The sequence below is a fragment of the Micromesistius poutassou genome, assembly GCF_964030765.1.
Source record: "Micromesistius poutassou genome assembly, contig: SCAFFOLD_459, whole genome shotgun sequence".
Taxonomy (NCBI): Eukaryota; Metazoa; Chordata; class Actinopteri; order Gadiformes; family Gadidae; genus Micromesistius; species Micromesistius poutassou.
Genome location: NW_028179981.1, coordinates 2,753 through 17,303, shown reverse-complemented (window position 1 = coordinate 17,303; position 14,551 = coordinate 2,753). Strand labels below are relative to the sequence as shown.

The 14,551-nt window shown below is 50.7% G+C and overlaps 2 protein-coding genes across 2 annotated transcripts; one reads left to right on the top strand and one right to left on the bottom strand.

Annotated features, from left to right (window-relative positions):
• Positions 1-77: 77 nt before the first annotated feature.
• rbmx2 (RNA binding motif protein X-linked 2) lies at positions 78-4,475 on the top strand. The gene is made up of 6 exons (XM_084489419.1): positions 78-160; positions 891-1,006; positions 1,507-1,558; positions 1,798-1,927; positions 2,843-3,056; positions 3,632-4,475. The coding sequence occupies exons 1-6, from the start codon at positions 156-158 to the stop codon at positions 4,453-4,455; spliced, it is 1,341 nt and encodes a 446-aa protein (XP_084345545.1). The 5' UTR covers positions 78-155; the 3' UTR covers positions 4,456-4,475.
• A 5,758-nt stretch (positions 4,476-10,233) lies between these two features.
• Positions 10,234-14,303, bottom strand: siah2l (seven in absentia homolog 2-like; the record flags this gene model as incomplete). The annotated part of the gene is made up of 2 exons (XM_084489417.1): positions 10,234-10,623; positions 14,124-14,303. Coding segments are annotated over 2 exons (552 nt in total), but the record flags the coding sequence as incomplete, so codon positions are not given.
• Positions 14,304-14,551: the final 248 nt, after the last annotated feature.

Genomic DNA, 14,551 nt, shown 5'->3' with positions numbered 1-14,551 from the left:
ACCACAGTTCAAACCTCCGACCGCCAGGCGGAAGCAGAGGCCGGGCGGTGCGGAAGCGGCGGCGACGGACGTAGGACCGTGCGGAAGTGACGTATGGTAGCGCGTCCCTCCCTGTAGTGTCTGCAAGAGAGTGTGGTGGGTCCCCTCAGCTCAACATGAAGTAAGTTCTTACTCATCGCTATTGATATTTATCTCATGTCTAATAGTTCTAATGTGTCCATAGCATTGAGGGCTAGGCTATCGTTGTCCTCCTCTCTTCCCATAGCTCACCATAGCCTCCCGTTATGAGTTAACCAGTGTGACCCCAAGTAAACAAAACGTGTTCCCACTTCACTTTTCGAAACAGTTCTCAAATATCGCGCTCCGTGTATATCACAAAAATACCAAATGCAGCATTAAACTCATCCCTCTACCTGGCGTGGTGTGTAGTCCCCACACAGCTTTGTATTCGTGCAGTAATAGCTGTTAATGTTGTAGCTGTTGCACTTTCTGTTGCACTACTGTACTTTAGTGCTGCAGTCCTCTGTGAACCATGCATTGTGTGTGTTTTTTATGTGCGTTAAGTGTTGTTGTACTCTCTTGTTGTTGTATGTGCCGTTTTGGGCTTTTTGTCTTGTCGTTATGTTGTGTTATTGTTGCTGTGTGATACATGTGAGCATACCAAAACACATTCCTATCAACTGTATTTTTTTATATTGTTGAAATGGCTATAATAATAATAAACTTTAAACTTGAACTTGAACTTGAACTTGGGAAGAACAACGTGACATGTTTTGTCTACTACTTTGTGAAAGCCGACAGGTTATAACAGAATCATGAGACGACAGTGATTGTGATTGTTTGCTCTGATGTCAACAACAACACTGTCATGTTCTGCCGTCGCGTTCCAGTCCTTTAACAAAGGTGAAGCTGATCAACGAGCTGAACGAGAGGGAGCACCAGCTGGGGGTGAAGGAGTCCGTGTCGTGGCACACCGAGTACAAGGACAGCGCCTGGGTATTCGTTGGTAAATTAGAGGAAATTATTATTTTTTCTTTGGGGTTAAATTAGGCCTGGGCGATACGGCTGAAAGACATCATCACGATATAACTTCATCATATTGGTCGATAACTATTGATAATTGTAATGACCTAAAATACTAGGAATTACCATGCTGGATTTAAACACTTCTGTTTAACACTTAATACGACCTTCCACTGTTCTTCATTGATCAATACTCCAATGTCGACACAACAATGAAAAACACTCAGATATTGTAAATAAGAATGGAACCGTGTTTGTGTAACAAACCCAGCTGCTAGATCCGGTGGTCCGGTCTCTTATCGATATATATATTGAACATGTTTTATATTGATATTGATCAAAAGTCTATCACGATACGATCATTTATTGTTTTATCGCCCAGGCCCCTAGGTTAAATGCACACATTGCTATTATCAAGCAACACTTTCCTGGAGCTCACCTCGGTGGTGCGATGCGCTCTTAACCCGTTTCTCTGTTGTCCAGGCGGGTTTCCATACGAACTGACGGAGGGAGACGTCATCTGTGTGTTTTCTCAGTAAGTATCAACGCAGAACAACGCACGAAAGATCAGATGAAAACCCGGGAGTACATTATTGTGCATTGGACATCCTAGATCGGAATAAACACAGAGGGGATAACGAAATACAGGAAGGAGGAGAGAAAGAGAAAGAGACGATGTCCTTCTAGAGAACGCCGCCCGCCCGAGGAGAGCGTAGAATGGCAGCCACTGCGGTTTCCATATGTTCACCTTTTTTCTTCTCCCGTGGCGTTCAGGTACGGAGAGATAGTTAATATCAACCTGGTCCGGGACAAGAAGACGGGCAAATCCAAGGGCTTCTGCTTCATCTGCTTCGAGGACCAGCGGAGCACCGTCCTGGCTGTGGACAACCTCAACGGGATTAAGGTAACTGAGGCTCCTCCGGTCAGTATTCATCAGAATAATTGTAATAATGATGTTGATTGAACAGCCCCTCTAAAGACCCCCGTAGCGCGTTACGTGGTTTTAACATGAATGTGTTTGTGTGCGGGCGGGGGGGGGGGGGGGGGGGGGTATCACATCTAGTCCACTACTACTGTGTGCCCCCTTCCCGGACATAACCCTAGCATGGCTCATACTCAACGCTACTAGCTTCAAACAGTAGCACAAAGTCGGACTGGGTTGTAACCATACCGTCTCTAGCCTTCTCTCTGAAGGACGCTACAGTGTGTTGCATAGCAACCGCCACGCACTTTGCAGGCAGCCAGGAGGGACTACTTTTTTGTATTTGTTAAAAAAAAATGCTTTTCCGACTTTTGTCGTTTTTTCAAAATTGAGAGTGTCTATGACTTTCCTTTCGCCATACTTAACGTAACCGTTTTATAAACGCAATAGATCACTTCAGTCAGTGAAATGTGCTCATTATACCACAGTTAAGGGCCCTTAACTGTGGTATAATGATTCAATATATTTATTGCCATGTCAACAAGTTGATAGGAATTTGTCTTGGTACAACTCTCAGACAGCCAAACATGAAGGACAGACATCATAAGTACAGAACAAGACAATGTACAACAAACAATAAACAATAGACAATCCCAGCAGACAGTAGCACTGCAGACCATACCCGACAGACAGTAAGACAGTAGACAGAGAAAGTGCACAGTGCATGCAGTTGTTAAAGTGCTGTTAACATATCTTTAGTGCAAGTTCAGATTTCTGATAGCCAGAGGGTAGGTGAGAACATACCACAGCCCAGTCGTGATCCATTGCTTAATTATATTATATACAGTGTGTAGTACGACTCGGGTGACAGAGACCCATCTGCCCGTCGGTCCTCAGATCAAAGGGCGCACGATCCGCGTGGACCACGTGAGCAACTACAAGCCCCCCAAGGACACGGAGGACATCGACGACATCACCAAGGCCCTGAGGGACGAGGGCTGCGCCCCCAAGCTCCCCGACCAGCTGTCGTCGTCGGAGGAGGAGGAGGAGGAGGAGGAGGAAGAGGGGGAGGAGGAGCAGTACGCGGTCGCTGTGAAGAAGAGCAAGAAAGGTAAGAGAGACACCACGTGAGGTGAGGGTCCAGGCCTGTTTGGAGCCGTGTGTTTACAGCGTGTGTTTAAGACGCCGCGACGCGCCACCAGGTGTGAGTGTGAGGAGCAAGTCACAAGCCGTTTTGGAAATCAGCCCCTTGTGACATCACAGGCGGGCCACCTAGATGTGTGACGGATAGATGAGCAGCGTTTGCTACGGTCCACTGGGGTAGGCTGGTGGACTGGTGTATCCCAGCACGCATCTAGGTGGACACGCCCACTTTCTGCCCCTTATGACGTCATAAGGGGCAGATTTCCAGAACAGCTTGTAACGGCGGCTAATCACACCCACACCTGGTGGCACGTCATGTCATGGCACCTTCAGGGTCTCGCAGCTTAGACCCGGCCTACATTTTAGTCTCACAAAGCAGACTTTAGGTTAATCTCTAGAGTCTGATGGGAGAGAAGCTTGAACCTGAAGTGAACGTGTCGACTAAAACGGGTCGGAGAAAAAAAGAAACAGCACAGATTCCGCCTTTTTTTGTATCTTTTATGATCACATTATGATCGTCCCGTCGTCCTTTCGTCCACGCAGACAAGAAACAGAAGAAGAAGAAGAAAAAGGAGAAGAAGGAAAAGAAAAGAGCCAAGGCCGTTAAGGAGGAGCCCGGCGGCGGCGGCGGCGGCGGCGGCGGCGGCGGCGGCGCCAGACTCCCCCACTCCTCCTCCTCCCCCTCCTCCCCCCCGTCGCTCTCCCTCCCCCCCGACGTCACCATCAAACAGGAGAAGCCGGACGCCGGCTACGACAGCTACGTCCACAAGAGGGCGCCCCGGGACAGCAAGGCGGCGGTTGCCGAGCAACGGAACCCGCGCTCTGGGGACAGACCCGGGGCCGACGGCGGGTACCACGGTCGCCATGGAGACCAGCGCGGCGGGGAGCAAGAAGAGGAAGAGGAGGAGGAGGAGGAGAGGAGGAAGAGGAGGCGGAGGGGGGAGGAGGGCGGATGGGAGAGGGACGCCGACAGGCCGAGAGAGAGAGAGAGGGAGAGGGAGAGGGGGGCCGAGAGAGAGGGTGGCGATGTGAAATGGCACAAAGAGCGAGAGAGGGACCACAACAGAGACGGCGGGCGGGAGAGAGAGAGGGAGAGGGAACGGGACAGAGAGGGGAGACAGACGAGGGAGAGAGAAGACGAGAGGGACGGGGAGAGTGACAGAAGGAGAGAGAGAGACGGACACAGGGAGAGAGAGAGAGACGTACACAGGGAGAGAGAGAGAGAGCGAGACGGACACAGGGAGAGAGAGAGAGAGCGAGACAGGGACGTGGACAGAAAGAGGGACAGAGGAGGGACGGACAGGGAGAGAGACCGGAGCGGCCGGCGGAGGGAGCACAGCCAGGACGGGGACCAGCGGAGGTCCTGAGGCCCACCCCCCCCCACCCCCACCCCCACCCCCGTTAGTGACACCAGCAGCGGTTCAGCTCGTTAACGGTGAACCGGCTGGCTGCCGTCCGGGGCGCGTCTCATGTGAGAACAAACGTTTTTAGAAGTCGTTTTAGGCGCCTCTGGTTTTTCTAGGGGGGCCAAACGACCTGGAGGCCGGTGTGACGGGGGAGACGTTGTTACTGTAAACCCATTTTGTTGAAGGCGTCAGCTCTCCAGACTTGTGTTGTTAACTCCTCAGGAACGTCCTCTGACCGGGACTTTTTTGTTGTTTGTTCCGTATTTTTTTGGACAATTTTGTTCCTTTTTACTTTGAAGTGAAACAATCTATACTTCCGTCACCCGTACCAAGAACGGTCCAAACTGTCTCCGTGACCATAAGAAGTCCTCTTTCTTTTTTTAAGAAAATATTTGTAATACCGGAAATAAAAATGACTTTGTCGTCTTGTAAATAAAACATCAGTCAACATGTCGGTGTCAAAATATCTTATTTATATATGATTGATTTGAAAGTAGCCTTGGAATGACGTGTCCAAAAGCGACATTAAAACACGGTAGTGCTCAGTAACTAGAGGTCGGTCAGACTCGGAAACACTTACACAAGATTAGCTCGACTAAATAAATAACCCAACAAATGAAACTGCCTAAAGTAATGTCATATCCCAAACTAAGACATAACAACAGATCACTCCTCTGAAGGTACCATCACCATATATTTTGTAAGCTAAATAAATGTCCTGTATGTTACCATAATATGGTTCAACGCAGTTTTAAGTAAATAACCATCCAGTGTAATAACGTCAGTGTTCTGTGTCCCTACATATGTTTTACGGTTTTGCTATATAGTAGCGCACCAAAATGTCTGTTTGATTATCCCAGACGATCACAGAGGAGAGCCAATAAAAGCATTTATTAGGTCGTTAATGAAAACATAATTGCTGTGAATGAGTGTCTGGGACATCTTGACATTGAAACCAATTAAGGCCTCACACACCCCCCCATCAGTGTGTGTGTGTGTGTGTGTGTGTGTGTGTGTGTGTGTGTGTGTGTGTGTGTGTGTGTGTGTGTGTGTGTATGTGTGTGTGTGTCATGATGTGTACTGTGAGTGAAGCAGGCGGAGGAGGAAGGATGTGTGTGAGTGTGTCGGGGGGGCGGTGGGGAGATGCCAGCAGGCTACCAGTATTAGAGAGAACAGGGGCGTAGTGATAAGATTGCATCCGTTAAATCCTATATAAAGACCGGGGATTCCCCCGTGAAGACGACTATTGATCCTCCCCTAACTGCAATCTAAACATTAAATGTCATCTCTTGGTAATCGCGTCACAGAGCAGCAGCAGCTCAGGCTGATAGCGGCATTAACTCGTCCTGAAAGGGGGCTGGCTGCTCGAGTCATGTTCAGAAGAACGGATGTCTTTTTAGAGTGCAGTGTGTGTGTGTATGTGTGTGGAATTTCCAATGTGTAGTTGAAGCTATGGCAGTGGTCTTTATCTTTTAATGAGTGCGGACTTGCATCCGATTCAGTCGTTCCTCGTGGATCTGAGTGTGGGTTAAAAAGGAATTGTATTTACTAGGGGTGTAACAAAAACCGGTTTGAATCGGAAAATCGATTTTGATTTAAAAGATGTGAATCTTCTGAATCGAACTGAATCGAATCGTTCCATTTTAAAAATGTATCGTTCCTGAATCGTATCGTACCCCATGTATCGAATCGTCTTTTATTGGAGAGATGCACACCCCTAGTGTTTACCCTGTTCTATATTAACTGAATGAATATCTCAGTATCAGAATGAATCGGATACACGGTTCGTCCTTATTGGAACCTAGAATAAGAGCGCGGGGGTCTGTGCGGTACTGGGGAGAGAAGGTTTAGGGGGACTATTAATAGACTTTGGGTAGCAGCGAGCAAGATTATAACAGATAGTGATGTTAATCCCCTTGGAGAATAAAAGATCAAATTGACTCAATGGAAAATTACAGAAAGCACTTTGAGCGAATTCTCTCTCTTGCAGCAGCCCCTGGTCCCAGTGGCCTCTAACCAGTAGCCTCTAACTAGCAGCCTCTAACCAGTAACCTCTGGTCCCAGCAGCCTCTGGTCCCAGCAGCCTCTAACCAGTAGCCTCTGGTCCCAGCAGCCTCTAACCAGTAGCCTCTAACCAGTAGCCTCTGGTCCCAGCAGCCCCTGGTCCCAGTAGCCTCTGGTCCCAGTAGCCTCTAACCAGCAGCCTCTAGTCCCAGCAGCGTCTAACCAGTAGCCTCTGGTCCCAGCAGCCTCTAGTCCCAGTAGCCTCTAACCAGCAGCCTCTAGTCCCAGCAGCCTCTGGTCCCAGCGGCCTCTAACCAGCAGCCTCTAACCAGTAGCCTCTGGTCCCAGCAGCCTCTGACCAGTAGCCTCTAACCAGCAGCCTCTGACCAGTAGCCTCTGGTCCCAGCAGCCTCTAACCAGTAGCCTCTGGTCCCAGCAGCCTCTAACCAGTAGCCTCTGGTCCCAGCGGCCTCTGACCAGCAGAGACCCATGGCCTCAGACTAAACACACACCTGGCTGGGGGAGATGCGTTGTCGTCTGTATACGTTCACATTCAGCCGGACAATGGAGAATATGAAGTGAGGTTCTGTTAAGGACGTGTACAGTTCAAAACTACAATTCATCTTTTTTTTTTTTTTTTTTTTTTTTAAACACTTGTTTTATTGGCAATGCAGGCTTTCAATGAGAGTCACGTTATGTGTGAGAAGGATTCAAATCTACCGTCTTGTGGGAACACTGGTCGTTGTTAGTACTGGAAACATGAGACCTTTGCTCATCAACACAACAAATACGGGCATGGGACACGATCAGCTAGGAGATAAGTTGTTCCATTCCACGACTGAAGTGAAGTCAGATGTGAGGATTTGAAAAAACAAATAAAACGGTCTGTAAAAGTAGGGTGGTTTATGACACATAGACGGGACTTTAATGATTCATGTGTAGCTTGTCACCAGGTTATGATGAACAATGAGGCGGGTGGACACTTTTAGATATTGCAAGCAAACGTCGTCTTAAAAAAAAAGGTTAAATTAACTGTACTGCAATCAAGAAAATGTTTAGTGCAGAAAACACAACGAACTTGGTCTTATCTAAATAACTGAATACAAGGTTGAATCAGGGCGTTTCAATAGTTGATACTATGCCGTGGGATTTATTATGCTTTATCATTTGTCTTCATCCCTGTTTCTTCAGTCCAACAGATGCGTTCCCAACTAAAAGAGCACATGGGCATTTTGTTTTTTTTGCTACAACGGAAACATTAATGCTTTTTCTTACTTGCCGTCAGGCACAGATTGATAAGCTGTTATTACCTACTAACATTCAAAGCAGTTACCAGTGCACTCTGCTCTACGTGTTGCTGGTTGATAATAGATTGATTTACACGGTTAAAAAACAGCAAGGAGATGTCAAACAAAGTCAGGAGTTTTAAAAAGAACCAGGAACGTGTGACACAAACCTGTATGACAAGCAGCGTGATTTGTAAGCGATGTATTTCAGAATTATTTAAAATAGACCATTACAGTGCTCATTATTGCAGCTTGGATCAACTCCCAGATACAGTATTAAGTATAAGTACGTGTAAGGTTTGACTACAAATCAGTACAGTCGGTCGTTGTTAACGCTCGATTCATAGCCTACACCTTTGTGTTACGCACACCGTCCGCAGTGACCGCCGACGAGCCGCTGCGTTCGGAACGACGAGCCGACGTGATAAAAGGATAAAGTCCGCTTAATAATCGCCAAGGAAGACAAGAGTACAACATATTTAAGAACATATCAACATCAGCTTAGAAAATAGCTTCTCACTCTCTGTACAACCTGATAACATGTTAATACCTCAGAAATCTGCAACAACACGTAATACGTTTTTTTTTTGTTCGTTTGTCTCTTCAAAAAAATATACCATCATTACCGTAAATCCTGTACAATATTAGAAACATTTCCTGGAACGTATTTCTTCCACAAGGTTACCTCGCCGTGTGTACAGATGTTGGTGTGTGTGTGTGTGTGTGTGTGTGTGTGTGTGTGTGTGTGTGTGTGTGTGTGTGTGTGTGTCTGTGTGTTGTTTCTATATCCCCCCCCCCCCCCCCCTCGGTTTAATGTCAGTAATGATCAATCAAGTGTGTTACATTTCGATATTATTTGTTAACTTACAGTCCATTGCCTGTTCTATACACCCCCCCCCCCCCCATGCTGCTTATTAACCAGGAGGAGACACGGGAGGTGTGTGTGTTCATCAGTAGACTGAGAGAGAGCGCCCCCCAGAGGACGGGCTGGGTTACAGACGTGGAGTCAGAGGTATGGATCAGAGGAGTGGGCCGTTCTCGCTGTGAGTCCAGTCCAGTCGGCCGTTGTCGGTCGGACTCTGCGCGGGGGGGGGGGGGGGGGGGGCAAGCGTTCACGGCGTGCTCCCGTTGGTTTGTGGAACTCGGTTCAGAAAAAAAAAAGAAAAAAAAAAAAGGATGTGGTCCGTCCAGGTGCTTTGGAGCTCGTACAAAGAAAATAGAATCGCTTTCATTATCAACACAATCCATAAACGTTTCCATCTGGGATTAGTCCCTCGGTTTGAGCAAAGGAACAATTCAAACAACAACAATAAGACAAGAAACCGAACAAACAGAAGGTCTGGGTGGATGGGAGGGGTGGAGGTGACCAGGGGGGTGGAGCTGACCAGAGGGGTGGGAGGGGACCAGGGGGGGTGGGAGGGGACCAGAGAGGTGGGAGGGGACCAGAGGGGGTGGAGGTGACCAGAGGGGGTGGAGGTGGTGTTGACAGAGAGGGTGGAGGTGACCAGAGGGGGTGGAGTTGACAGAGAGGGTGGAGTTGACCAGAGGGGTGGAGGTGGAGGTGACCAGAGGGGTGGGAGGGGACCAGAGAGGGTGGAGGTGACCAGAGGGGGTGGGAGGGGACCAGGGGGGTGGGAGGTGACCAGAGGGGGTGGGAGGTGACCAGAGGGGGTGGAGTTGACAGAGAGGGTGGAGGTGACCAGAGGGGGTGGAGTTGACAGAGAGGGTGGAGGTGACCAGAGGGGTGGAGGTGACCAGAGGGGTGGAGGTGGAGGTGACGGTGACCAGAGGGGGTGGAGGTGGAGTTGACCAGAGAGGGTGGAGGTGACCAGAGAGAGGGTGGAGTTGACAGAGAGGGTGGAGTTGACCAGAGAGGGTGGAGGTGACCAGAGGGGGTGGAGTTGACCAGAGGAGTCCGCAGTATAAAAGTAAGGCAGATGCTTGGCAGAGCACAGAGGGGACCCTGGAATGTGCGCGCTGTCCTCCCCGTTCCCGGGTCTTAATCTCAGATTAAACCCCCGGGGGGGATTACCGGGCTCTGAGAGGGCCGTCCGCGTCGACCACGGAGACCAATCAGAACGCTGCTAATGAAAACGGGCATTACCTCGTTAACCAGCGGCGGGGCCGGACAGAGCAAGAGACACACACACACACACACACACACACACACACACACACACACACACACACACACACACACACACACACACACACACACACACACACACACACACACACACACACACAAGTACGCCGCCGCCCCCCCCCCCGTCACGGAGCGCTCCCACGCGGAGCTGCACCCTGAGGGGCGCCGCCGCCGCCGTCCCCGCGTCCAAAACCACGACCACGACCACGACCTGTGGACTCAGTCTGGGCCGTGGTGGCGCCGTGGCGACGCCCCCCCCCCACCCCCCCGTCCCCGTCCCCGTGGCGGGGGCGTCTTTCCGTCCGTCCGTCCGTCCGTCCGTCAGCACATGGAGATGGTGACGTTGATGCCCAGGTTGCCGTTGTCGGCGAAGAGGTGCGCGACGGACGTGTCGAACACCAGGCAGTCGCTGTTGAGGATGGCGGCGGCCACGCCGTCGTGGATGGAGCGGGGCGTGGCCTCCCAGGTGAGGCGGCGGCGGTTGCCGTTGAGCTCCAGGCGGTAGGCGAAGTTCTCGGCCTGCTTGCGCGTGCCGATGAGCAGCACCACGGCGAAGAACTGCTGGTGGCCCTCGTACTTCTCCTGCTTCTCCAGCACCAGCATGAAGTGGTGGCTGAAGCACGACTGCATCATCACCCAGTCCACCGCGCCCGGCAGGTTGATGTCCGTGGCCAGGAACACGATGTCCTCCCCCTGGGGAGGAGGGAGGAGGGGGGCAGGTGGGAGGAGGAGCTGTCAGGATACTTAACACACCAGCATCAGACACCACATCTCCTCGCTGAACTCACTGGACTGGCACACTGGCACACTTTAAATATTTTTTTTTATCTGTTGCACTTTATCTATTTATTAGAGTATTTTAAATGTCTTTATTTATCTAATGCATTTACGGGTATTATTATGTTATGGTCTTTCAGCTATCAGCTATCCAGCTACATCGAGCCACGTCTAGAGAGCTGTAGGGTCTGGTCCAGAGCCACGTCTAGAGAGCTGTAGGGTCTGATCCAGAGCCACGTCTAGAGAGCTGTAGGGTCTGATCCAGAGCCTCATCTAGAGAGCTGTAGGGTCTGATCCAGAGCCACGTCTAGAGAGCTGTAGGGTCTGATCCAGAGCCACGTCTAGAGAGCTGTAGGATCTGATCCAGACCACGTCTAGAGAGCTGTAGGGTCTGATCCAGAGCCACATCTAGAGAGCTGTAGGGTCTGATCCAGAGCCACGTCTAGAGAGCTGTAGGGTCTGATCCAGAGCCACGTCTAGAGAGCTGTAGGGTCTGATCCAGAGCCTCATCTAGAGAGCTGTAGGGTCTGATCCAGAGCCACGTCTAGAGAGCTGTAGGGTCTGATCCAGACCACGTCTAGAGAGCTGTAGGGTCTGATCCAGAGCCACGTCTAGAGAGCTGTAGGGTCTGATCCAGACCACGTCTAGAGAGCTGTAGGGTCTGATCCAGACCACGTCTAGAGAGCTGTAGGGTCTGGTGGCAACGAGTGATGAACACGGCCCGACTCGAGGGGCGGTGCCAAGCATGCATTTGAAAATATCACCGCACTGCAATTGGATAACACTACGACCAATCAGAAGAATACAAGGGGGTGACGTATCCAGACCAGCGGAGCTAACCAGTAGATAAAGACTCTCGCCGTATCCGGTCGGTAAAACAGCAACGCTTTTGGCACCGCCTATATCAGATACACCGCTGTGATTGGTTAATGTTCCGGGGAGTGAGTATGTTTCTCGTTCCCAGAGTGACTCGCTGAGCAAATTCAAATTGTGCTTTCGCAAGAACACACTGGACTTCTGGGGTACCTCATAGCATAATTGCCCAAGTCATAGTTTAAGGTTCATCTCGTATTTGGCGTAAAAAATGCTTAAGTCACATAGATGACTTGTGCAGATGTAAAAACACTCTTGATTGGCTTAGGATGAACCAATGAGGCACAGTGATCAGCGGCGTTAGGGTTAGGGTTAGTTTATAATTGAGACAATTGTGCTATGAGGCTAGGATCTGTACAACGAAGGCGTGGTAGGACCCTGGTGGTCTGACTCACTGCACCATGACCAGGCAGCTAGGCTTCTGGTGTTTCTATTATTTATGACATTTTACAGACTGTATGACTAATTGATCAATAGGTAGATAAATCGTAAGATCCGTCTACTGGAAATAAATCGCTGGTAATTTTTGCCGAGGGGGGTGTCGTCAGCTCAGCCTTAATCCGCAGCCGATTGGCTTAGACTCAGCCAGTCAAATCCCAAGAGCTGCATTTAGGAAGTTAACGCCATTAGCGAATTAAAACTGCTTCCAAAGCAGCATTAATAATTTAATGTTGTAGAAAATGTCAAAAACAGCTTCTGCCTAGTTTTGTCCCCATCTGCAGCACATCACTCAGTGGGTGTTTGCTGATTGGCCGACGAGAGTCGTTCAGCGCCGAGCTGCCTGCGTTGGGACTTCTGTCTCTACTGTAGCGGGGCTACAGTACAACGGTTGAGACCGTCAAACGCGGCTCGTCTGAGGACACGGCCGTGTGACCACGCGGTGGTGTGACCACAGTAACTAGGCATGGGGGCGATTCGCGAACGAGTCGGTCAGAACGAACGGATCCCGAAGGTGAACGACGAGAACTGATTCCCAAAAAGAAGAGAACTGATTCCTTTTTTTTTTTTTTTTTTTTTACATAAAACAAAAATATGGTCACGTAAATAAAAGATACAAACAAACAGAGCTTCGTCTCCCCTCGACTTTATATTGATTGAGTCTAAAACGTTCTCATGGTGGTTGAGGCAGCTTGAGGCTGTTCTTCTTAAAGCCACACACACATGTGATGCTCCAGCGGCGTCGTAGGCTAATGCTACAGAAATGTGCTGTTTTCCCTGAGCACCGTCACCGTCTGAGACCTTCTGGTGGTTTAAAAGGATACATTTGCGGGCGTACCTCGTATTTAAAAGCAAAGCGGTGAGGCCAGACACCTGAGATGCCCCCACCAAATGACGTAACTGACCACATGACTGAACGAACTGAACGAACGAATCAAACAAACGATTTGTGACAGTCAAGGGAACTGAAAGAACTGATTCCCGGAAAATAATCATTTTGCCCGTGTCTAACAGTAACACGACGGGGCTGCGCACGACGGTAACACGACAGTAACACAACAGGGCTGCATGCGACAGTAACACAACAGGGCTGCACACGACAGTAACACAACAGGGCTGCACACGACAGTAACACAACAGGGCTGCACACGACAGTAACACAACAGGGCTGCACACGACAGTAACACAACAGGGCTGCACACGACAGTAACACAACAGGGCTGCACACGACAGTAACACAACAGGGCTGCACACGACAGTAACACAACAGGGCTGCACACGACAGTAACACAACAGGGCTGCACACGACAGTAACACAACAGGGCTGCACACGACAGTAACACAACAGGGCTGCACACGACAGTAACACAACAGGGCTGCACACGACAGTAACACAACAGGGCTGCACACGACAGTAACTCAACAGGGCTGCACACGACAGTAACACAACAGGGCTGCACACGACAGTAACACAACAGGGCTGCACACGACAGTAACACAACAGGGCTGCACACGACAGTACGAACAGTAACACAACAGGGCTGCGTGTGACAGTAACACGACGGTAACACGACAGGGCTGCGTGCGACAGTACGACGGTAACACGACGGGGCTGCGCGCTACAGTAACACGACAGGGCTGCGCGCGACAGTACGACGGTAACACGACGGGGCTGCGCGCTACAGTAACACGACGGGGCTGCGCGCTACAGTACGACGGTAACACGACGGGGCTGCGCGCTACAGTAACACGACGGGGCTGCGCGCTACAGTACGACGGTAACACGACGGGGCTGCGCGCTACAGTAACACGACGGGGCTGCGCGCTACAGTAACACGACGGGGCTGCGCGCTACAGTACGACGGTAACACGACGGGGCTGCGCGCTACAGTAACACGACGGGGCTGCGCGCTACAGTAACACGACGGGGCTGGCGCGCTACAGTAACACGACGGGGGCTCCGCGCTACAGTAACACGACGGGGGCTGCGCGCTACAGTACGACGGTAACACGACGGGGCTGCGCGCTACAGTACGACGGTAACACGACGGGGCTGCGCGCTACAGTACGACGGTAACACGACGGGGGGGCTGCGGGGCGCTGACCTGCAGGGTGGTGATGGACTTGTGCGTGTGCATCAGGTGCGGCATCACGGCCTCCAGGGAGCCGTGCCACTTGCAGGTGGCCCCCGGGCACGGGCAGGTGTACGGCCGGAACTCACACACCTCCTCGTGCTCCGGCTTCTCGCTGTGGTGGAGGGACAGCCCGCAGCCCGCCGACGAGTACTGCAGAGAGAGAGACAGACAGACGGGGGAGAGAGAGGGAGACGGGGAGAGAGAGAGAGAGGGAGACACAGACCAAAGGTCAGAGTGAGTGAGACAGAGAGAGACACAGAGTGAGACATTGAGACAGAGAGAGAGAGACAAAGAGAGAGAGACAGAGAGAGAGAGAGGGAGACACAGACAGGGAGAGAGAGAGAGGGAGAGAGAGACACAGACAGGGAGAGAGAGAGGGAGACACAGACAGGGAGAGA